A 27,080-nucleotide genomic window follows, 5' to 3' on the forward strand; every position below is an offset into this window, starting at 1 on the left:
CCTATAATCTCCACTCGTAGGGTTGTTGGTGTGTTATCCAGGTTGGATGTGAGTAAGGCGCATGGAATGGACGGAATACCCCCTTGTGTTCTGAGGGAGCGTGCTGAAATTCTGGCCCTTGTGCTCGCTCGCCTCTTTTGCTTTAGTCTCAAAACCCATACTTTTCCTTCTTCTTGGAAGCATGCCTTGGTTCAGCCCATCCCAAAGAAAGGTAACCATTCTAATCCCCCGAACTGTCGCCCCATTGCCCTAACTTCATCCCTCTCTAAGATTTTCAAAACTATCTTGAACTCCTATTTTCTCTGTCACCTTGAACGCTATTCTCTTTTGTCGGATCACCAGTATGGCTTTCACCAGGCGAGATCTACTGGTGATCTGCTCTCCTACTGCACCCATCTTTGGTCATCCTCTCTTAGGGATTATGGGGAACTTTCGTCGTGGCCCTCGACATCTCCAAAGCATTTGACAGGGTATGGCACAAGTCTTTGCTTTCTAAACTTACCTCTTATGGTTTCTCTCCCCCACTTTGTTCTCTAATCTCTAGCTTCCTTGAGAACCGATCCATGGCAGTTGTTGTCGAGGGATCGATCTCTTGCTCATTCTCTACCAATAGTGGTATCCCACAGGGTTCTGTTCTTTCACCTACTCTCTTCCTTCTTTTTATCAATAATTTACTTCACACTACAACTAACTCTATCCATTCTTACACTAATGATTCTACTCTTCACTCTTCTTCACATTTACCCTGTCCCTCTAACTCTCAAACTAGATCTGTTTCTAGAGCTATCATTACATTCTGTCAATGCAGATCTGTGCAACATCTCCAAATGGGGAGGTAGAAACTTGGTTAAATTCAATAGTAATAAAACTCAGTATTTACCAATTACACTTTCCAAATTAGATGATCTCCCACCAATCACATTTCAGGATGCTATCATTCTGCCAAATTCTAAAATAGATATGCTAGGCATCACCATTTCCTCTAATATGTCATGGAAGCCACACATCCTCAACATTGCTAAAGCTGCCTCCCGAAAGCTGGGAATGCCGTACAGATGCCGTAACTACTTCGCTCCTGAGCAATTGCTTCAAGTATATAAGGGATTCATTCGTCCTAACTTGGAGTACTGCTCTCATATCTGGGATGGCTCTTCATCTGTCCAACTGTTAGATAGGGTGGAATCAAAGGCATTTCGTCTCATTAACTCTCCTCCTTTAGTTGATAATCTTTCTTCCCTTTCTCTTCGCCGCAATGTTAATTCACTCTCTCTCGTTTACAGGTATTTTAACGGGCAATGTTCGGTGGATTTAGCATCCTGTGTACCGCCAACAAGGCCGAGGGCTTGTGACATATGGCTTGCCCGCGATGCCCACCATTTCTCTGTGGAAGTCGGTCACACTAGAATAACCCATCATAGTACATACTTCTTTCCTCACACAGCCAAACTGTGGAATGCTCTGCCTTCTTCTGTGTTTCCATACTCATACAATCTGTCTCATTTTGAAAAGCTAGTTTTCCGGCATCTTCGTGGTGTAGATTAATAGAGCCTTTTTCTCTTCTATTTTTAATTTCTTTTTATTCTTATTTTTTGTCCCCCCACCATGTGGGTAAATGACCTGTGCCTGGGTGAGCTATTCCCCATAAAAAAAAACTGATGGGCTTTTATTTACCTGTCACATCCTGCCAGGGGAGGAAACCTTAGATGAGCAAATGACAATAGATGAAGAGTTGGTCAATTTTTCAGTGACTATAAAGTTAGTGTTTCATTGAATCAACTTAATGCTTTCATTATTTATTCAATTAAAAAATAAACAGAAATTAACACTTTATTTTTATTAAATCTTTTGTTAAAGATATCAGATACAAATAAACATATGTATGGATATGACTGGTCTATGAATATTGGCAAACACCATTGTGTGTTTGAAATAAAGTATACCTTTGCCTTTAACTAAATTATGAAAATCTGACAAGTAAATTATCATTATTTTAAACACTTCAGTCAAATATATACACTGCATTTATAAAACTTAATGAAAACTGCTGTTCCATATGAACATAAACAACAAAAAACGTTCTTCAAGAGATAATTGGGCACATGATGATTTGTATAATTATGGAGCGGAGTGTATAAGCTGGAGCTCCACTAGTCCGTGTGATCAGTACTATTCAATATCCATTAATTTTTTGAAGATCAAAAACATTGGCTTAACATCTTTATCTTCCGGTACACAAAAATAAGTAAATATCGCATAACTAAAGTAATATTTTGTAAATGCCTAAAAAAAAAAAAAAATTGAGCGATGTCCTTTAGAGGTATTTCATTTAAAAATTTAAATGGTAAAAGCCCACAAAATTATATATTAAACACTGCTACACATGAACCCAGCTGTCAACTGTATACATGAAGAAGACATATGGTGGGCCAAATGCTGTGTTCAAAAATTAGATTTCTCACATATAATATGATGGGTATGGATGATTAAAAAAAAAAAAAAAAATGTGCTTAAGGCAAATGCCAAATTCAACTCAAATTTTACTTATGAAGTTTCTTACAGAATATCCTTCTTGATACTTTTCTACCTGCCATCTTCAGCAAGTTTCTTTTTAATTTTTTCTTCCTTTTGTTTGACATGCGCTTCTTTTTTCGTGTCTTCGTCAAAATATTCTGCCGCGTAGTGCCACGTGTACGAGGTGTCCCACAGTGGTCTACAAAAAAAATAAATAAATACAGTAAAGGAGACGTATTAAGTATACTTCCTTAGAGACTATAATATCAATCTGTGGAATATTTCTCATCTTGCTTGTCTGCTTCTCCCTCTTTGAGTTTCTGGCTTCCTCATTGCACTTCGCAGCACCATAGTTGACCGTTGGGATGACACATTCGAGCCTATAAAAAGCATAACAAATGAGCTTTTCAAAATGTAGAATTTTATATATAGTACATATTCACTTCTTTACTCCAATCTTTTTAACATACTTGCTTTATTTGCATCCTGATCTAGGAAAAAGTAGGTATAGTTGCTATTCACTAACAATAAAATACCAAACATGACTCAAAATTATGTGGAAAAAAAAATACAACAGTGAAAATGCTCACCATTATGCTATCATATGAGAAAAATAAAATAAGAACAATAAAATAGGAGTCTCAATAAGATTATCATAAATAGCTACATTTTATTGCAATCATAAGGATGCACACTTATCAGATAACCTCTAGGATAATACAGTATATGCATCCCCCGGGTTACGGAAGGCTTAGGTTCCGGAAAATCTTTCTGTAACGCGAAACCATTTTCCCATTGACTCCCATGACACAAGTTGAGACGTGTTCCTAAGGAAAAATCTTTCGGCCAAAAAACGTAATACAAGCACATTTATGAATGAAAATAAACAGTTTTAAGCACATACAATGAATGATCCATTCAAGATGTAACATGACAGTAAATGCACACACTTGAATTTAACTCACCAGAAACGATGTTGAGTGTTGCATGAGGTGGTGAGGTAAGGTGCTGCAATCAGAGTTACCTCCTTAAAACATCATGGTTAATGTTCAACATACTTCTTTTAAGGAATATTTTAGCACCACTGTTCGCACTTGAACTTGATGTCCTTTTTCCACTCATCTTAAATAAGGGTACACAGTAACACAGATACATTATTGAACACAAGCTGGGGAAAGTATTCAAACTGAGCTGTGCCACTGTTGTGGTGTGGCCCCTCACCTGGAACGCGATCACTCCACACCATAATGTTTGGAGCACCACCACAGAGGTGGTGTCCATACTTTCGAGTTACCCCGAGCGCCAGTGATTATATATATATATATATATATATATATATATATATATATATATATATATATATATATATATATATATATATATATATATATATATATATATATATATATATATATATATACAGTGACCCCTCGTTTAACGAACACCTCGGTTAACGTAATTTCGATTAACGAACTGCCTTCCATAAGGATCTTCAATTCGGTTAACGAAAAAAAATTCGGTTAACGAAGTTCTTACGAACCGACCTCAACATGTTTTTGCTTGCACTGACCGGGCAACCAGCTTTAGTATCAGTCCGCCAATACATTAATCGGTTCTAGGGCTTAAATTCCTTACTATTTTAGTAAATATCAAGAAGTTTATACTATTCAATAATTTTAAAAGTTTAATATTCAATTTTTTAGTCATTTTAACAATTATTGAACATAATTGAAGGTAAAGTGACTAGTTTAATGCGCAGCATCCAGCCTCTTAACACAGCAAACAGGAGTTAGTCATTTTCTGTTTTCACTGAAGGTAACATCTTGCTCGAGACTCTCTTCAACTAAACGCTCTTTTTCTGTGTTTCCAAGCAAATTATTGGTCATTTTGAAATATATTTTACATATTGACAATATATAATGCAGTGCAGTGTTGATTTAAAGAAAATAATCTTGAATTACACCAAGAGAGCTAAAATTTTATGGGTGAGAGAAATAAATATGGGGTGACCTCTTCCCACCCCAATACTTCTCTTCTTCCTTCTCCTCCCACCCCCCATTCTAAAATCCATCATCATCATCATCATCCAAGGAGCCTTCTACATACACACCTCAAAGTAAGTGACTTTTCTACCATTTTGTTGAATTTAGAATTTTCGTGAGTTGAACCATTACTCAAAAACCCATTGAAACAATGGTTTTAAGTAACTAATAGGTTAACAACGACCTTCTGGAACGGATTGAGTTAGTTAGGAGTCACTGTGTATATATATATATATATATATATATATATATATATATATATATATATATATATATATATATATATATATATATATATATATATATATATATATATATATATATATATATATATATATATATATATATATATATATATATATATATATATATATATAATATATATATATATATATATATATATATAAAAAAAATATATATATATATATATATATATATATATATATATATATATATATATATATATATATATATATATATATACAAGTAAATCACTGTAGGTGGACATGATCGGTGATCCAGGTATACGCTGATAACCACAAGAAAAAGAAACACGAAGTTCCCAATGCTTATTTGAGGGATAATAAGCATTGCATTGATCGATAATGCCTCCTCAATATTACCTTGTAATTCAATTGACAGTAGAACATTATAGAATCCAGTCTCATTAAACATAACGAATCCATCAACATGAATTTGAGTAATGGTATGTACAAACTGGATAATATCGTAATTAAGAAGATTTGTAACCAGGTGAAAGAGTTGGGTCATCTTACCCTCTGACCTGACCACCGACTGCTGTGGTGCTTTTGAAGATTAGTCGGTCATTACCTAATACCTGACCATTGTGGACTTGATCTCACCCTCCTCTTATATATACTGTATACTGTACCTTGTTAATGCCTCCTTAGTCTGTGCTCACACCTGAAGATGTGAATTACACGTAAAGCGCTTTGGGAACTTCGTTTTTCCTTGTGGTATTTCAGCCGCGCAGCGCAAACGCGACACCCGCGCAACGCCGCACGCGCGCAGCGCGACCGACGACGACGACGACGCACCCACGCCGCACGCACGCACGCACGCACCACGCGACGCAACGCACGACGACGCACGCACGCAACACACACACCACACACACACACACACACACACACACACACACACACACACACACACACACACACACACACACACACACACACACACACACACACACACACACACACACACACACACACACACACACACACACACACACACACACACACACACACACACACACACACACACACACACACACACACACACACACACACACACACACACACACACACACACACACACACACACACACACACACACACACACACACACACACACACACACACACACACACACACACACACACACACACACACACACACACACACACACACACACACACACACACACACACACACACACACACACACACACACACACACACACACACACACACACACACACACACACACACACACACACACACACACACACACACACACACACACACACACACACACACACACACACACACACACACACACACACACACACACACACACACACATATTTTGCTTGATTTTTTTTTTATTTACCCAAATCCCATAAAGGTGAATTTCCGTAACACGGGAGTTGCTGCCTGTATATACAGGGGGTCCCCAGGATACGAATGGGTTCTGTTCCTGAGGATGTTCTTAAATCGGATTTGTAAGTAAGTGGGAACACACGCTATGTGTATACCGTACTTACAGAACAATGTTTAAAATCACACTAAATCATAGCCAAAGTCCTTACATACATCTAAAAATCCCTTAATTTAAGACAAAATAAGAAATAGAATGACAAAATACAGTAAATGAAAGTAAAAAATAAGTCATCAGGTAAATAAAAACTGGAAAAATTTCAAGTTTAACCCCGTTCGTATTGGAGGGTGTTCGTAAGTCAGACATTCATAAGATAGGGCCCCCTGTATCTCCCCCGCTCCCCCATCTTTTCCATGACTTTAGAGGTTTAACAATATTCCTTACCTCTTCCTGGACTTTTCCTTGAAAAATAAATTAATTTACTACTCCATGATTTCTAGGATGAGTGGCCCCCTCAAATAGTATTAATAACTTACCAAAATCTTTATATGGAATAAAGGAAACATCAGCATCATTGTCTTCTGATGGGCAATCGCTCAAGTCCTCTTCTGTAAATTCATTACTGTTGTTTGTAGGATTGTTTTCACTTATTTTCATATTACTGACTCTGCTACTATTTCCACTATTGTTCATGCTGCTATTTTCACAATTGTCCATGCTGCTATTTCTGCTGGAATTTGTTTTGTTAACCTTATTCCCTTTACATTTTCTTTTACATCGTTTTCCTTGTTTTGATCCCCTTGTAATATTTGAGGTTTTGAATAAGGGAAACACATGGGTTGAAAAGTTCATGGGCTGAGAAGCTTCAATGGTACTGTACTCTAGGGAAGGGGTAGAGCTGGAACTTCTGGTTTGTATTGTACATTTTTGGGGTGTACTACATGTTAGATTGTTGCTGGCCTGGGGAGTACTGTCGAGAGCTTCATCATCACTCAGTGTGATTGTTTCAACTGAAGATATATCCTTTTCAACAGTACTCGTGTTTAATTCTGCAAAGTAAAATGTCTTAATGTTACTCCTCAGATATTCAGTAATAAAAAGAAATTAAAAAAGGCTGATAACCTAACCCGGGGTTAAAAAACACACAATTCATGTAATTCAGAAGAAAAAATTTAAAACCTCTGAAATTTGGGGTGAAATTTTTTTTTACAATTAATAACAGTACAGTACTGTATACCTGTATTAATTTTTCTGTTTTGCAGTTTAAAAATCATTCTGAATGAGAGGGTAGTCTGAGGTCAATGTTCAGTGTTACTTTTAGATGTAATTCTCAGTGAAGTCAAGCTAAGGTTAACCTTCTTACGTGTCGGCAATACTTGTCAACTCAGGTTATCATCCAAGAGACTGACAAGGTCTTGCCGGGCCAATATCCCCTCTCCTGACTGAGACCTGACAGTGAGGTCAGAGTCAACTTAGTTCATCATCAATCTCTTTCCTCTGAGGTGTGACAGCTCGTGATATTTGGTTCAACCTGCTTCCAGTCACAAGAGTTGATACAATAATGTTATTAATGTTGGCATCACGGGTCAACTTGTCAGGATTGTATAATAGGGCAGTCCCAGCAAGTTGCTTCAGTTTCAAGAGACAAATCATAGTGTGAGCTTGTGGATGTACTTCACTGGAAGACTTCAGATTATAAGGTAAGAAATTATCAAACTAATTCTGTTAAAAAGCATTATGTTTTCTAAAACAATGTAAAAGATGTACAGTATTTTGTTATGATTATGTTCAGAGGCGCATTTCTACAAGTCTTGTAAATCACCTCCCCTTCATTCACAAAAAATATATACCAATGACACCCTCATCCTACATAAAGAATACATTCCTGGAAAATCTCACATGTCAGATCAGACAGTTAAAGTCTTATGGAAATAATTGAAATAGAGAAGGCGAGTTCAAAACTTCATATGAAGTATTCAGTCAAGGAGTGACAAATACACCTAAGTGAGTGAGATAAATGCAGTTAAAGTATGCATACTTTACTTTTGGTATACTGTACTCATACATTCATAACCAACCACACAACTTTCATGAGACTAGTGTCATGGGATATTTAGTCGAGTTTTAGGTATAAACATTTTTTTCTGTTTCTTCATAAGAGAATTTGAGTCCCCATCATTATATCATCTCAAAATATTTTTTTTTTTAAACCAATAACTGCGACATACATTCTCAAATGGTAATTGGAAAAGTGCTACATACAGTAATACCTCGCTTTAAGCGGTCAATTGAACCCACGGAGGCCCGCGTAAAGTGAACAACAGAACACATGGGATTACAGTGATCCCTCGGTTAACGAGCGCCTCGGTTAATGAGATTTCGGTTAACAATTTACCTTCCATAAGATTCTTAACTTCGGTTAACGAGCAATCCCTCGATTAACGAGTTTTACGAGCCGACCTCAACATGTTTTCACTTGCATTTGGCGGTCCACCAGCTGTAGTATTAGTCCGCCAATACAGTAATCGGTTCTAGGGCTTAAATTCCTTACTATTTTAGTAAATATCAAGAAGTTTATACTATTCAATAATTTTAAAAGTTTAATATTAATTTTTTTTAGTAATTTTAACAATTATTGAACATAATTGAAGGCAAGGTAACTAGTTTTATGCGTGCCATCCAGCCTGGCAACACACCAAACAGGCGCCAGTCTCTCTGTCTTTTCAGTGGAGGTAACATCTTGCTTGAGACTCTCTTAAACTAAACGCTTTTTTCTCTGTTTGCAAGCAAATTATTGGTCATTTTGAAATATATTTTACATATTGACACTATATAATGCATTGCAGTGTTGATTTAAAGAAAATAATCTTGAATTACACCAAGAGAACTAAAATCTTATGGGTGAAATGGCACCATGGGGTGACTTCTCTTCCACCCAATGCCTTCTCTTCTCCCTTCTCCTCCACCCCCGTTCTAATTCCCATCATCATCATCATCCAGGAGCCTTCTACATACACACCTCAAAGTAAGTGTACTTTTCTACCTTTTTTGTTGAATTTAGGCAATTTTCGGTGAGCTGGAACCAATTACCCAAAAACCCATTGAAACAATGGTTTCGGTTAACGAGTTTTTTGGTTAACGAGCAACCTGCTGGAACGGATTGTGCTCGTTAACCGGGGGACCACTGTAATTGAAATAGAGACTGGGCAGACCCCCAAACTCCACTTTTTCAGACACAATACCTATGTTGTAGTAAAAATAACTTCTTAATTTTATGATGGTATGCACACACAATATAATTAAGAGAAATATCAATAATATTAGGTTTTCTAACACTTACATTAGTAGAAAAGATGGCTGGGCACACGGGGAGGGGGGGGGGTTGGTTCCGAGGCAGAGGGCAGATTATTGGCCCTCACCATTATCACTTGTATCAATTGTATCACTATCCACCACAGAGGCTTGCAGGGCCTCTTTGTCAAACCCCTCAAAGTCCATATAAGTTCATATCCTCACTATCACTGACTTGGGCCGGCTGTGGTGGGTGGCGGGTGAAGAACTCGGTAATGTTTTGATGACTGGGCGACCTTGTGCGCACCCTGCCCGCGCCGCTTCCCGCGTATACGAGTAGATGCACCGCGTAAAGTGAACATTCCGGTTCTGGCGGGGTACCGCGTAAATGTAGAAACGCGTAAAAAAAAAAAAACGCGTAAAGCGGGGTATTACTGTACATTCTGGAATTCAGATTGTTTTGAATGCAGCGCACGAAAAATTTCTTATCTCGTGGGGTCAAGTATGGGATGTTTACACTCGTCAGTTATCTCACTGGGTAATCCTTCCATCCACGTCGCTGATAACACAGTCATATCTTGGTCACAATGGAGTCAAGTTATGTGTCCTCGCACTGTGATGATGTCATTGAACCCACCCCCACCTCTTCCACTGGCTGTGGTGGAAGGCCAGAGACAAGTCAGAGGAAGAGACTACCTTTAAAAAGGAAATTACTCATGGGATATCACAGCAGTAGTGAAAGTGAGGAATCTGTATAAGACCCAAAGCCCAAGTGGCATCGTGAGGTTGGCCGCAGGTCATGCGCCCAGCCCAAAACTTCAGGACACAAAACCACTCATTCTGCCTCTGCACTAACTACACTGCTTCCATCTACATCTCAACACCTGCTGCTCTGCCTACTAGAGACGATGAAGCTGGAGGTGAGAGGAGGACAGTGAGTGAAGTGAGGAAGGGCAAAAGAAAAAAATGTGCTACACAGGTTCGTGCTGCCATGCAAAGTGGCAGGAAGGTTGTCTCCACACCTGTTACTACAAAGTACAGTTTTGTTTAACCTAAAAAAATGAAAAGCCTTACACCCTCTAAGTTTGTGCCCATGGTTTATGATACAGATAAGTCCATGTCCTCCTTATCTGATGACGATAATTGGCAAGTCGAGACTGCTGGTGAGGAAAAATGTGCTGGGAGTGACAGTGGCAGCAGTGTGGAGGAGGTAGGGGAGGCTATGGAAGAGGATGGGGATGTGGGGGCGAGTGAGATACTCCACGACGCGACCTTGACACCCTCTGTGTGGAGTGATGGGTCAGATTTTGTGCCAGATATCCATTATTTTGATGACGGAATTAGTGGTGTTACTTGTGACTGATCTTGTGATGACACTGTGACTGAAATCGAATATTTTATTGCCTTTATTGCTAATTATTTTGAAATAGAGTGTTGAATAGCAAATTCTTACCTTTTTGTTGACAAACATTATCTTGTGTATCAATTTCTATACAATCAATATTGGAAGTATCACCATCACTGTCAAGGTTGACCGTCTGGTTAACTTGTACACTTTCCACTACTGAGACACAATTATCATTTTTCCTTGAATGCTGCTGCTTGCTATTAGTTGGTATAAAAGGCTTCCAACTGCCATCAGCTTGCAGTACTATTTTATCACTGCTAACATTCTCCTTTAAGACAGCTTTAAAGTATCTGCAAAGAAAAATAAGGAGGCATATACAGCTTATAACAAAACATGGATCCAGCATCTCATAATACAGTATATACTACACCAACAAATTTGCATGTTTGACCCAAGCTTCCACAAGGAGCCCTTCACTTTGTGTTATTGGGACTACAGTACATTCCAGAATCTTATGAAATATATAGAAAAATAGATGCAGTATCCCTCCCAACTAACTGCTCCCCTAAATAGGTGGATCACCCATGAGTCAGTTGCCAAAGTTCAAGAGCTATGAATCTGCTGCTGTGCATGCACTAGGTAATCATTCCACCATCCATAGAGGCTAGAAAATGGAAAGTCAGCTCAATTCTTCAGTTCCCAGCTCACCTTAGTACCCTAAGGAAGGAAGAAGGTTGGGATCCCAGTCACTTAATCAACTCTAGCCATTATTAGTACAGTGGAAATAACCACGATAAAGAATCCACCTGCTTAGAACCCAGGTTCCTTGGAACTTGAACAACATGCCTTCCCATTAATGGCTTTTCGTTGACAGGTATAAAAAGGGGTTGGTAACAAGATGGGTATCCAACTGGAAAACTTGTTTCAAATCTACCTGAAGGCAACTGGGTATGTTAACAATGACAAAATCTTCTTTATTTTGAAATCTTACACACCTTGAATTACTTAATGTAACTGTACCAATATCTTCTTTTAAATATAGTGAAGCCGCAATTTCCACTGGGGTTTTGCTCCTAGAAAATACCAGAGACATGAAATCCTAAAAAATGGATGTTAATATCTTATGGGAAATGATGGCATGCATGCAGGATTATGAATTTCTTTTGTAATAATGCCATCTCAATTAATGATAATAAAAATACTGTAATAACAATAAAAACTATTATTCAGGAGCTAGTAACATCATCAACTACATTCTGGAAACTACCACTTGTGATAAACATCAAAGCTATTAACATAGATGTATGTGTTGGGGGTCTTGGGACCACATGAGACCTCTTTGCCACTCAACCAATATCTGTAGTACCGTAGCAGTATGTGGTCATCAATTTGTAGAGGGTCCAAAGGTTCCTTAAACACCCTTTCCCTCCAGAGTGCACGGTTATGAGCTAAAGCAATCATTAATTCCATCTTCACAGCTCCACTCTCACTAGTGATGCTTGAAGTATGGGATATATGGTAAAGAACATGGGAGTTACGTGACCTTATTTCTGCCTTGCGGAAGCTTACGGACACTTGGGGGCCACCGAACCTTTTTCTGTACGATAAGTTCGGTTACGGGCATTGCAAACTGTGAGTGAGTTACCCGTTCAGCCGTAAGGTTGATCGTAGGGATTTACCGTGACCATAATTTGTTAGTGAATCTGGGCCCTGAACTATAATCTTTCCAATAATTGCCTCACTAAAACTCTAACACTTCCTTCAACATAATTCTAATATTTTGGTTTCCATTCTGGCATCCTTGCTGAAAACAATATCCAAATATTTTATTGTTATTCTTTTTCTTATCTACATTGAACAAATACAGTGCTATCCCCATTAGCCGGAACAATTAGCCGGAATTTTCTGGAAAATTCCGGCTTTAGGAACGATTTTCCGAGAAAATTTCAATTCCGGCTATCGGAGAGTTCCGGATTTGAGGGATTCCGGCTAAGGGAGATATTACTATTGAAAGAAATTAGACAAAACAAAATCCAACTCTCATTGGTTTACCCATCTATCTGCAGGTCATCGTAACTGGCTGCTTTAGAACATACAGGACACAACCATTTTGCCTTGAGTTCATTCAACTGAAGATAAATAACAGCATCAAAACACTGGAAATGGCTGCAAGTTGAGGCACGGCAGGGAAGTTTCATTCTAACCTTACCCAATGGACAGAGTAATGAGCAATGGAGGGTAGTAGAGGCAATCTCATCTCCACTCTGGCCCCCTTGCAACTTCTCTTTAACTGTGAAAAAAAAAGAGACGTGTTAAGGGTAATGTCATTGTTTCTTCACATCTAAGTCATGCCAATATATACACTAACTTAGAGTAATCTTTCCTATACGTGTGTATTATAATTTGTTCTATAACCCATAATTAAGCATCAGTACAGTACATGAGAGTACAGTACATGAGCAAAATAAAGCAGACTGCACAGGTATATCGTTGTATATAGTGTTGTTAGTACAATTTATTTACAATCATATGCAATCTGATATGGATTTTACAGTAAATGTTCAAAGTTTCAGCCCTCTTCCTGAATGCAGGCTTCAGCAAAAGTGACTGTCATACACAGTCAAAGACTTCAGTATAACAATATAATACTGCTGTACAATACTGCAATGTGACTTAAAATAAAGAAAATATAATATAAAACTACAGTATAAAATATGAAAAATGAGGAGTAGGAAGTTAATTCTGTGTGGGAGAGAAGGTAAGAAAGGCAGGATGCTGGCTAGTTTAACGAGCAAACCCTCGATTAACGAATTCCTTACGAGCGCCCCTCAACATGTTTTCGTTTGCTCACTAGCTGTCGTATTAATCCGCCAATACAGTAATCGGTTCTAGGGCTTAAATTCCTTACCATTTTAGTAAATATCAAGAAGGTTATACTATTCAATCATTTTAAAAGTTTAATATTAATTTTTTTTGTCATTTTAACAATTATTGAACATAATTGAAGTACAGGAAACTAATTTTATACGCGCCAAACAGCCACTCAACACACCAAGCTTGGCGTCAGTTTGTTTACAGGTTCAGAGGAAGGAACATCTTGTTTGAGACTCTTCAACATAAGAGCTTTTTTTGTGTTTTTCCAGTCAAATTATTGGTCATTTTGAAATATATATATTACATATTGATAATATATAATGCAGTGCAGTGTTGACTTAAAGAAAATAATCTTAAATTACACCAAGAGAGCTAAAATTTTATGGGTGAAATGGCACCATGGGGTGACTTCTCTTCCACCCCAATGCCTTCTCTTCTCCCTTCTCTTCCACCCCAATGCCTTCTCTTCTCCCTTCTCCTCCACCCCCATTCTAATTCCCATCATCATCATCATCAACCAGGAGCCTTCTACATGCACACCTCAAAGTAAGTGTACTTTACTGCATTTATTTTTCGTTTGCATGTAATTTTCGGTGAGCTGGAACCAATTACCCAAAAACCCACTGAAACAATGGTTTCGGTTAACAAATTTTTCGGTTTACGAGCAACCTTCTGGAACGAATTGTGCTCGTTAACCGAGGGACCACTGTACATTATATAACAAAGTTCGGTATTGGACGAGTTTTTCGGATTCCGTTTATACCGAAAACTCTCTATACCGAACTAGCTGCTCAACAATTATTTCAGTATAGAGAGGTAATACTGTACTGTACAGTACAGTATATTTTTGTTTTAATTTATTTATTGGTATTATTTTTATTTATTCCTCACATTTACTGGTACTGTACTGTATACAGTATATTATTTCAAGAAAACTATGGTTACAGGAGGAAAATACACACAAAGGCTTTTTCCCTTAATATTCCCTGCTGAAACTGGGTGTGTTTTATATGCCTGTGCATCTTATATGCTGTCAAATAGTTTGAGACAGTTTTTTTTTTTTACTAAATTCATCCTGAATTGTACAGTACTATATAAAAAAATTAAGTGTAAAAAATGAAAAAAAAATCTATATATGTGCCATCAAATGGAGGTATTTTAGGGGTCCGAGGTATGAATGGAGATGTTTGTCACAGCCAAGACATATGCCATGCATATGACAGCTCCCGGCAATACCAGCCACTTGGTGACTCACTGAGTTCAGTTGTGATGAGAGCCTGCATTTAGTTGCCAAGAGCATATGAGACCAAGGAAATCCTAACTATTTTACCACAGTTGTTTAAACCTTAAGCAGCTAAAAAAAATTAAGTTTAGGCTAAAAATTACAGTAGATTCGGTGTTCTTACGTAGTTTAACTCAGAAATCCCACAACCCTCTGGAATTTTCCACCCTGCAATTATAGACAATACAGACCCCCGCCCAACCCAGAATTTTGGCCAAACCAGACAGACCTTCCCTCTAATTAGTCTGGATTAGAGGAAGTTTACTGTAAATTATCAGTTCTCATTAAATTAATATATAAATTTAAATACAAAACAATTATTATTCCCCAAAATAATTATCTTACTTGCAGAGGCTGTGTCCTTAGGGTTTGTAGGCTTCCTTGCTTCTAGTTTTTTTACCAAATCTTCAGATGTAAGTTTTTTAACAACATAGATAAAGAGCTTGAGCTTCTCAGAAGTGTTCCTTATCTGCAGGATTCAAAACAAATTTAAATCATACTTAATACATGAATAAATATTTTCTGTACAGTGCTCTTTACAGAGATAAAATAGCATTCGAATAAAACATGATGGATCATGTAACTACTATAATTTTTTTTAATAAAAAACACAGTGAGAGATAATACAGTAAGTTCTCGTATAACATCGCAAAAACTTAACGTTGTTTCGGTACTATGTCGCTACTCTTTAGATACCAATAATTCGGTTAATGTCCCGTTAAGGCGTTATTTGTTGGCCACCTGTTCCTTCTTCATTAACATCATATCTGTGACTAATTCTACCTCTGCTAGGCTATTCCTTTCATTTCCCGATACATAACCGCTAGTGTGGACACATTTGGGGACTATTTGTGTGTTTTATGTACTTATCATAGGTGCAATGCCATTACCACAAAAATAAAGTGGCTGCTGTACATCTGAGTTTCTGTCAAACAATGGGAAAGATCTGCTGTTACAACAAGTAATTTGCTTTGTAAATAAAAAAGTATTTTCACTGAATTTTCATACCACAAAATACTAAGCTCAATAAAAAATTTCTTGCTCAGCAAGATCTTAATGTACATATTACAGTATATAATAATGCATTATCTGTTATGGTACAGTGTCGGTAGGAATGCACAACACATGATTATACAGATTAACATAAATTTATGCCTTGACTATAGCCTGCAAGCAAGTGGTGGGTGAAAGATTTTACTGATATATATGGTGTTCAGCCATGTGTTGGCTTATGGATGGCAACATGTGGTAGGCAACAAAGGGGTTAACAATCGGCAAGTGAAATCACCTAACGTCTACACTCAAATAAACTTTAAAGTCAGTTATTTCCTCTCCTTTTATATGATGCATCAAGTTTAGTCTTATATTAATATAATACACCTACAGGTTGGTCCCCGCTAATCCAGGACCTGATAGTCAGGCAGCTTCGACAATTCGGGACAGGTATCAGTAGGCCTGTAATATAAAATTTTATCTTTGCTTTTTCTGCTAACCTACTTATTTCTGTGTCACAGAACAGTAAACCTGTGCCATAGCACTAACTCTTTGTCATAAAGAGGTCCAATAAGCCTGAATTAGATTTATGCTGATGTAAGTTGTATTGGTACCAGTATTAGTACATTCTATGCATTATTTTGCCTTTTTTTAACCTCGGCTTCGATGGTTTGGAATTTTCACTAATCTGGAACCGGTCTGGTCCAACGTTTCCTGGATTAGCAATGTCAAACCTGTATTACATTACTATATAATAAAAAAAATAATTACCTGTACTTATGAAAACTTATAACATTGAAAAATATAAATACAGTAATTTGACACTTAGGAACTTCACTTATCCCTGCTTCAATATCTGAAAAAAATATTGTCAACTTTACTTTTGTTATCTCATCAATCAATTATTTCATATTATCCTTTCACCACATACATTTATGCTTAAGTCATTCTTCTCATACTATAACCCATTCAATGTGGTTGGTCTGAGTTTCAAGTGTACCCTCAGTTAGGTACTTCTGACACATAACACTTTTCTGTTCCATACATGGCAGGTCCACACTGAATGGGTTAATTTTATGAAACACAATAACAAAACAAATAAAGTTATGCCTGAAACATACTTACAGTTATATGGTTAGTAAAATTGTTAGACAAATTACACAAATGGGTAATGCCCACTGGTCTTGCTGGTCCCCTTGGTACTGTCTCAAACCCCTGAGAAAGAAATGTACATTATATTACTTTTCTGGGTACCAACACATGAATACAGCATTTAGTTTCAAGTTCACTTCATATACAGGTATATAACATGTGGTTTTTGTGTAAAAACATTTTTCAAATATAAAATATGATCTAAAATCTAACACAAACATAACTACAATGCTTATACAATACCTATACTGTAAATAAAGCTTGAAATATTTTGAGATGCTTTTATTGTTTAATAATCCAGACTATTTATTCTGCATATCAAAATAATATTGCCCGTGTCTATTTTTTTCTTATGGTAGAACATGGTAAGGGGTGAGGACAAAGATGTGTCTGCCACACGGCGCTGTTTGTGTGCTATGACATCACATCGAGAGAGAGCTTGGCCACGCACAGGGCCGGATTCAGGAGTGGGCAAAGTGGGCAGCTGCCCAGGGGCCTCCACAATCTGGGGGCCTCCACATATTACAATATTTTATTTATTTGTTTATTCATTTGGATTATTTTTATTTTCATTCTTTAAAATTCATGTTTATCTATTCCATCACATAAAACTATGTTCAGCAATAATAATATATTCTTTTCTGTGAAGTCTCTTGAAAATTTTTGACATGTGCAGTAGTAGCTATATCAGGGCTGGTTGACTTGAAACCACATAAATGACCCCAGTCATGTCTCACTTTTGTGTGTGTGTGTGTGTTTGTACACTATTAATAAATATACAGTTAATTAAAAATTTCTCAATGTTCTGATTTCCTCAATATAACTGCATATGGCTTCAAAATTCTCCAAAGAAGTGTTCAAATTTCAAAATTTTCACAGGGAGGCTTACAGCGCCCCCCGGAACTCCCAGATGTTTAGGGTCGCTTCACTCGCCACCCCACCCTCTTGGGTAGTTATAATGAGGGGGGGCCTCCACAGGTCTAAATCCGGCACTGGCCACACACTTATAGCTCACTGCCGCCACACACTTTCTCTTCCCACACATACACACCCATGCTCTTTATATTTCGTATTTTATAGTTTTATATTTTCTTTATATCAAAACCATATAAAAGTATTGTAATGCTTTTTCCACAACTCTTAGTTTCATTACATGTAACAATATATGAGGCAGCTGGGCTGGCGAGTCAGCAGTTTAGTTATAGCTTACCGCTCTCACACACGTTTAGTTCCACACATACAGTACATACCCATGCTCTTAATTTTTCTTATTTATACAGTACAGTACAGTAGATTTATATTATATTTTCTTTACGTATTTCTAAGCCGCATCATTTACATAGAGTGGAAAAGTGTTAAGAATTTTTTTTTTAATGCATGGAGTTTCATGAGTGTTTAAATTTAAAAGGAAACAAAATCTCAAATGAGCACAAACAAGCAAATAACATGGTAATTGGAGAATGCTCATGCAAATACTGTACACGGATTTGCAAAAAAACGTACTTCTAAGACACAAATTTGCGAGATCAGCCAGTATAACTGTGCACATTAGGATTTATTAGGGGATCCGAAGAGTGAGGTTTAATTAACGGGAAAATCTCTTTATCTGGCACCTCTCAATCTCCATAGGTGCCGGATGACTGGGATTCTACTGTATATCCAGACAGTTCCAGCCATTCGGAAACAAACCACTCAGGAGAATACTAAGAGTGAGAAGGCAGGATCATGTCAGAAATTAGATCATACGGAAAATTGCGAACATATCATACACTGATGTGTGACTGGTGAGAAACCAATGGAGATGATTGGGATAAATTCTGTGTTCAAACAAAGAAAATAATAAAGGAAGCTAACAAAACTGGCGAAAAATTTTAGATACTTGAGCTAATTCAGCAAGGCCAGAGCATATGGAGTGCTGAATGATCAAAGATTTAGTGCACAGTATATCCAAAATTCCAATTAGTTCGGTGTCATTGTAATATTATTAGGTAAGACAGTAACAAAAATTTCTTCATCTTTAAAAATGTATTAAGCCTAAAAAGATTTTTTCTGACTTGAAACTTACTGGAAGAACACAAAATTTATTGTTGACCAAAATTTGTAGGGTATTTGGATAGTAGTCCACCTGTTCACTGGGGCCATCAAGCTTGCCTATTCTTAACTGTACCTGCAATGAAAAATAAATACAAATAAATACATTGGGGTATGCTATAACGAATCTAATTGGTTCTAGAACCTCGTTCGTTATAGGATTAATCCGTTCCAGGCCCCCAAATACAACCACTTAACACTGAAAATTTTCTGTGGAAATTGTAAAAAATACAGTACTTTATCTTACCTTAGTGTTGTTCAGCATGCAAGACAGGAGGCAGAGGAGGAGGGGGGAGGAGAGAATTATGGAGAAGAGGTGGAAGGAGAGGAGTCATCCTTCCAAGCCCTCTTTGGTGACTTTCTTACAGGCACTTTGTCTGTTTATTTATAATTTTTTTCTTAGTTTCAAGGGTTATTAGCTTTCTCACTCACTTTTGACGATTCATTGTTACAATTGTACACTTGTATAACAAAATAGTTATAAAAATAACACGAATTTCCACATCAAAAGACGAAATTTCAACAAGTTCAGTGGTGCACTGACTACACAATGAACCAATATGGCGCCTAACGCTCTTGCTGTGAGCCGCGGTAAAATATTCATGTGCCACAAGAAATAGTCCCGTATTCATCCACGTTCATTGTAGGAGTTGCGTTCGTTATAGCATTCTCAATTTTATAGGTAAAACCGTTCGCTATAGGAATATTCATAGTAGAATCCGTTCGTTATAGCATACCCCACTTTCCGCGGTGTGTGTACCCTTTTACGCGGAGAGCAGAGCGAGCAGGGCGCGCACAAGGTCGCCCAGTCATCAAAACATTACAGAGTTCTTCACCCGCCACCCACCATAGCCGGCCCAAGTCAGTGATAGTGATAATGATAGTGAGGATATGGACTCATATGGACTTTGAGGGGTTTGACAAAGAGGCCCTGCAAGCCTCTGTGGTGGATAGTGATACAATTGATGGCCAATAATCTGCCCTCTGCATCTGAACCAAACCCCCATCCCCGTGTGCCCAGCCATCTTTTCTACTAATGTAAGTGTTAAAAAACCTAATATTATTGATATTTCTCTTAATTATTAATTGTGTGTGCATACTATCATAAAATTAAGAAGTTATTTTTACTACAACGTAGGTATTGTGTCTGAAAAAGTGGAGTTTGGGGGTCGGCCCGGTCTCTATTTCAATTAATCCCATATGTTATGTTGTTCACTTAACGCGTTTCTCACTTTACGCGGGCCGCCGTGGGTTCAATTGACAGCGTAAAGTGAGGGTTCAGTGCGTGCGTGCGTGTGTGTGTGTGTGTGTGTGTATATATATATATATATATATACACATACAGTGGGGTATGCTATAACGAACGGATCCTACTACGAATATTCCTATAACGAACGGTTTTACCTATAAAATTGAGAATGCTATAACGAACGAAACTCCTACAACGAACATTATTTAATTTTTTTTTTTCTAATTTATTGTTTTTTTATTACAAATATTAATGATATTCTTTATTTCAGGGGTTTAGATGCATATTTATGCACTTTTTTACAATTTTTACAATTTTATATTATATTTTTCAGTGTTAAGTGGTTGTATTTGGGGGCCTGGAACGGATTAATCCTATAACGAACGAATGCTATAACGAACAAGGTTCTAGAACCAATTAGATTCGTTATAGCATATATATATATATATATATATATATATATATATATATATATATATATATATATATATATATATATATATATATATATATATATATATATATATATATATATATATATATATATATATATATATATATATATATATATATATATATATATATATATATATATATATATATATATATATATATATATATATATATATATATATATATATATATATATATATATATATATATACTGTGTAGGATCGATTTTAGCCAATGAAATTGTGGTCACGTTCTTGGTAATACACTGTAATTTCAATGATGAGTACTGAATTTCTCAGGAGAAAAAAGTACAGCTTATAACACAACTAAGCAAACACCAAATACACAGTAACATTATAATGCATTATGCATAACATAAAAAAGTATTGACTCACCTGGTATTTGTTTGCAGTATCTTGATTTTGAAAGTGTTTAGCTATATGTGGTTTCAGATGAAAGCTGAAGTGTGATTGGAAGCAACCTGTTGACAGTTAAAAAGTTGGTATTATTTCTATAAAATATTCCTTGAAAGTGTGGTAACCCATATGAAAGGTTATGAAAAGATATCCACCAAATATGACCAAGTCCTGTGTCACACCACAACAGAGCCCAAGTGCCATAACTTTGGATAATTAAGACACAAAATGCTCACACACATACACATATACAACACAGGTAAAAGAAATAATTGTCCTAAGAGCAAACACATAAAGAAAATATACATTTCTTTGTACTCAAGTAAACACGTAACACACACACACAGCGTCAGCAAATGTTATTTCCGGATTTGGCTATTTGTGGCCATTTAGAGAACCAAGCCCATGCGAATTTGAAGGGCATGCTGTACTGTACATGCTGTTCTACGATTATCATAATATTTGGCAAAATTTCCTATTACGAGAGACATTTACGAATATGTATGATTCACAAGACGCCATGGGATGCGACCTTTAACCACCCGCCTCAGAGTAAACAAGTACTACATGTGTCACGTGTGTCAGGTCACATTGGTCATTCATTGTGTGCACATCTATGATCTACATGCAAGCTTTTTTTCCAATTGTTTTTCCATTATTGCTCCATGTTTGAGACATTATATCTCAAAACCATGGACCAAGCATCTAAATCTGGTACAAAGGTACTGAGAAACATTTAAAATTTTCGATTGGGGCAAATAAAAGAGAACTACAGTTGCTTTTTTCCCTTCAAAAGATGTCCCTTGTATTTTGTAAAATCTCATAATTCATATAGGCTAGAGTTCCTATTATTTGAATTGTGGGTTTTTTACTGAATAGGTGCTTCTTGGATGGCAGTAGCATGGCAAGCGACTCAGCATTGTCCACAAGCAACCAGCTTGAAATCACTAAAAAAATAGTATAGATACATCACAGTCAACACCGGTAAAACCACACAATTTCTTAACAATAAATAACCAATTCTACAAATAATTGCAAATAATATATCAATACACATAGTACGGTATAATTAAAATGACCAATACTAATATTAATTTGCCACTCCCAGCACATATTCTAGTGTTTTATCATACATTATATGATACCACACCTGTGTGGCTTTAACATGATTACAGTACCTGATGGCAGTTGTTGGGTAAAACCAGAAAAGAATGTTCCCCTCACCAGTGCAAACCAAAAAATTCAGCAGAGACCAGGGGATGAGCACCACTCTGGTGTCCCAGTTGCCATCAGGCATATGGAAGCCACATTTTACAGCTGTTTACCCTTCCTAAAACCAACTCAGATGGCAAGAGCAGTTGGCAACTCCGGGGTAATTAAAAACTATCCACTTAATCATCAGCTTCTGAAGTAAAAGTAAAATGGAAGAACTAACTGCCAGGAACAGTCCTCTATACTAGTCAATTGGAAACTTAATGTATGGGCAATCACATAATCCCAGGTTTGTTCAGGTTCACACAAAATGTCATAGAAGGCAGGGCTACTGTCATGATGTCACTAAATTCAACAAGCCCTACAGCCTTGAGGCAACTGCTGCATCATGTTCCCCAAACTAGTAATACTGTACTGTACACATATATCTTACTTGAACAGAATAAATTCAGTCAGCCTTGAGATAACATTAAGAAACCAACTAGAAAAAATTATATACCCGGTATCCAGAAACCAATAGAAAAAAATCTTACACAGGATAAATAATTTCAATGCATATTTAACTAAATACTGTAATGACAATGATCAGAAAATAATTGTCTAACTTACCGTTTTTGTCTATTGTATCAATTTGCAACAGTGTAGCTATGACTTCAAAGAATGGAAGTCTTTTAAGTTTAACATTGTATGTTATACTATTATTGGGCTGCAAAGGTTCATTGACTACATGATTATGAGAGTGCGGTGCTCTGCTAGAATCATAATCCCTTAAGGGACGCCTTCTGTAGGGACAATGGGAACTAGTTGTCCCCGGCCATTGGACTGATGAATAATTAAAACTTCTGAAGTTATCTGCTGCTCTGCGTCTTGGTGACATCCGAAAATTATATTGCTGAGCTGGAGGTCTACTTTGGTAATTCTGATTACGAAAGTAAACCTCCATATTCGTATAAGAAACAAGGGGAATAAACCCATCTTGATTATTTGTTGTCGTGTGATACTGCTGTGCAAAATTTCCAGGAACTCGAGGATTCCTTCCACTTGATGGTAGCCAATATTGTGACATAATCTGTGGATAAGAAAGTTATACAGTAGTTGTGGTATGAATAACATAGTCTACATATTTGGCTTCACTTTATCTTTAAAATATCTATTCTTCAAAGTAAACTTACAAAATTGTCATTTAAGTTCAATTTGGAGAATTAATCTCTCCAAATTGGGAGGAGGAATTCCACACTTCATATTTGGGTTATTCTTAAGAGAAGATTTTTTTTTCTCGAGATTTTTTGTTACACAGCTGGTTAACCAGGTCTCCTCTCCTTAACCATTACTAAAACGAATTGTCTTTGTGGCTGTAATATGTGGCTACCTAGCCCACAGGTTGTTGTGTGGCCATTGTGGAAGATTAAAGGAGTACATCATGGAATTGCACGAAATTTTCAGATGTTTGAATGATACCGAGTAATAAAATCTAAGCGACAACATTGTAGTAATTGTCATTATTTCTTTCTAGCATATCCTTCAATTATAAATTACTTGTCAGTGGGTAGGGCATGAAAGATAATGAAAATAATGGGGTAAAAAACACTGCGAACACTGATCATATGGCAGTAAATTCACATCTTTACGTACTTTATAATTGAAGAATTAATTATGGTGCCGTTGGGTCTCCTGTCATCTGCTATAGGGGAGCATCCGCAGTTTTTGTCTACATGTCAAGAAATAAACGGCGAACTCATTAGGCGTTTATTACGATTAAATGGGACAGATTTCGTTCATTTTTTCAAGAGATGTTGTTTGGATGATAATTAACAAATTTAAATGACAATGTACAGGTTAGGAAGTTAGGTGAGGTTGGGTAGATAAGGTAAGGTTAAGTCAGGTTCTAATAGGTTCTGTGCATTCTAGATTCCATTTTTGTGTTCAATTCCATAACTTATTTCTGATTAAAATGGTCTCCTCCACCTTTACCTTTCATTTTACAGTTCTTTGTTTTTGACAGGTTAGGTTAGTTTCACCCACTGTAAAACATGCCATTTTAATTTAAAATGGTAAATGAAATCGATTCTATTCTCTAAGAATGCAATATCAAGGCCACACAGCCTGTGAGCCCGGTAGCCACAATATTATAGCAACGGACCCACCTCCTTACTATTATTTTTTTGCTTTGGATATTTGTCTGGTAATCAATTAAGTAGGTTTTTTAGACTAACTCCAGAAGGAGTCAATAGAATTGGACGAAACTTTGCTTTATTTACAATCTATTAAATGGACAAGTGGAAATAAGAATCCGTTCAGTGTCATTAGGTATGTTTTAAAAGGTTTTCTGGTAAGTTAGGTAGGTTAATTTAGGTTAGGTTGGTTAGGTCAAGTTCTAATAGGTTCTGTGCATTCTCATTTCCATTTATATATTTAGTAGTGTCAATAACGTTTCCACAAAGTTTCGTCCAGTTCTATCAACTACTTCTGGTGTTAGTCTGAAAACAAAATTCTAACTGATAACTGGACAAATATCCACAGCCTTTTCTCAAAGTTGCTGGTCAAACTGCACCTGTTCCAGAGTATTACTAAACCCAAAATAAGGTAAAATTTTAGTTTAGGTCATCCTTGTATTTAGATATCCAAACTATGCACCTAACCTAGCCACAGAACCCATCGACTATATCTAATCTAACCTAACTGGGAGGGCTTTGGCCCCTCCCAGACCCCTCCTTTCTGGGAGGTGGGCTTAAATTCCTAAGATTCCCCAGATGATCAAAACTAAAATAATGCCCAAAATAATTCTGGACAAGATTAAAAAAAAAATAAAAAAAAAAAAAAAAAAAAAAAAAAAAAAAAAAAAAAAAAATGCTCATCAGCCTCTTTCCTGTCATGGCCAACTCTGGTTGTGGAGGATATTTTGTTAACAAGGTTCGCTACAGTAATTATGTACTTTCAGGTCGAGAGCATAACCACTCCTCTACCAATTTCTTTTATAACATGACTAATTAGCACAATGTCTAGTAAAGATTCATTTTAACGTCATCTTTGCTTTTTACATAAATATATTTGGTATTTTTGCATTAGTGCACACAACTTTCCAACACCAAATCTTTTATCAAATTCGAAAGACGTCTAATTTTAAGATAATTTTCTTCTATTACATTACCGTCTCAAACGTATAATAACGGAGATAGCGCACTCCAGATATTTCTTTATTTTCTTCCATTAATCTTCCGCCATTATTGCCTACCCGACCTCCCACCCAGCGTGTTTCCTTCATAAATCGCAATACGCATGCGTTCCCGTACACGTCACACGGCCAATCAAAAGGTTTTTTTGCCACCAATTAAAATAAATTGTGGTTTAATTTGCAGTATTCGATTATGATTTTTGGTCTCTCATATTTCAAAATTCAAATTAATTTCCGACCATGGAAGTCTGCGATGGGTGTCACTTCAATTATATGGAGTTGATTGCGCACTTTTGGGAAAAAACGAACAATGCTATAGCATTTTTTAGAACTCATGGTGTTCTCCCGACGTTAGTAGTGTCCTAAATCCAAGAATGAGTGTAAATATCGTCAAGACCAACATAGTTAGCATTGTAGTAACTCAGACACCTGTACTGATCTCAGAATCCGATGACGAACCGGAACCAGACTAATACGGTAAGAAATAAGTGATTCCATCATATGGTGAGAGTTAGGTTAGGTTAGGTCATCCAAAAAAGGTTAGGTTTATATGTTTTTCTAGTGTTTTTTTTTTGTGTGTGTGTTTTGTATTTGCTTGGCCATGATTTTTGTCGGAAAACGCCCCACCGAAAACACCTGATAACTAAAAATCAGGCAATTTCCGACGGAAATCAAGGACAGAACCAATCAAAACACACAAAAATACACTAGTAAAACATAGTTTTGCCTTTCTAACAGTTGTGTGAACTAATGCAGATTTACCATAAACTTTTCTGGTGAGTTTTGGTGTGCTTAATTTAAATCTTGAACTTCATTTTCCTTGGGAAATCCCACTTTATGAGACAATGTCAGAGAGATATATAGAACTAACCGACCAAAGAAACCTACCTAACTTCCTCCCCTGGGCCCCCCGCCATATTAAACATAAAGTACTATTTTGTTACCAATGAAAGCAACTTTGCTGAAGCATCATGGTTTAATTTTACCTTTTTAGTGGACGTGAGAGTACTGTACACTGGGACCGAGGAGGAATATTTAAGGTAAATAATTCAACTTTCGACATTACCTCTAAAATAATAACAAGCCAAAAATGTCAAAGGTAACGTAACCTATAACTAAAGTCCAAATAACAAAACATTAATCTTTCTATAGAAACTGGCGGGGCAGTCAAAACGATTCTTAACCCAATGTCTCAGCAAATCTGGTATAGAAAATATAAATTAGTGATTACGAACCTTTAACAGCTTAACAGGCACTATTTGTTACTTGATTCACAGGATGATCATATTCATAATTGGAGTTAGAGTTAATGCCTCTGTTACTGGTAAGACCATCTGACTCCTTCTCTTATGGACGTTGTTGATTGGTG

At 36.7% G+C, this 27,080-nt stretch overlaps 1 protein-coding gene across 5 annotated transcripts; it reads right to left on the reverse strand.

Moving 5' to 3' along the window:
• Nucleotides 1–1,780: 1,780 nt before the first annotated feature.
• On the reverse strand, nucleotides 1,781–27,080 carry LOC121869980 (E3 SUMO-protein ligase PIAS3-like). 5 transcript variants are annotated; one of them, XM_042371645.1, is made up of 12 exons: nucleotides 26,947–27,080; nucleotides 23,149–23,608; nucleotides 21,307–21,392; nucleotides 19,184–19,285; nucleotides 17,092–17,181; nucleotides 15,319–15,442; nucleotides 12,870–13,107; nucleotides 11,813–11,890; nucleotides 11,076–11,167; nucleotides 10,923–11,042; nucleotides 6,715–7,227; nucleotides 1,781–2,710 (listed from the first exon to the last, which is right to left on the reverse strand). In XM_042371645.1, the coding sequence occupies exons 2-12, from the start codon at nucleotides 23,603–23,605 to the stop codon at nucleotides 2,538–2,540; spliced, it is 2,073 nt and encodes a 690-aa protein (XP_042227579.1). In that variant the 5' UTR covers nucleotides 23,606–23,608; nucleotides 26,947–27,080; the 3' UTR covers nucleotides 1,781–2,537. The 5 variants fall into 5 exon arrangements, with proteins under 5 accessions (XP_042227579.1, XP_042227582.1, XP_042227578.1 ...); XM_042371648.1 differs by lacking the exon at nucleotides 11,813–11,890; XM_042371644.1 differs by having other exon boundaries at nucleotides 10,923–11,167.

This window comes from Homarus americanus, unplaced genomic scaffold (assembly GCF_018991925.1).
Source record: "Homarus americanus isolate GMGI-L3 unplaced genomic scaffold, GMGI_Hamer_2.0 scaffold14467, whole genome shotgun sequence".
Lineage (NCBI taxonomy): Eukaryota > Metazoa > Arthropoda > Malacostraca > Decapoda > Nephropidae > Homarus > Homarus americanus.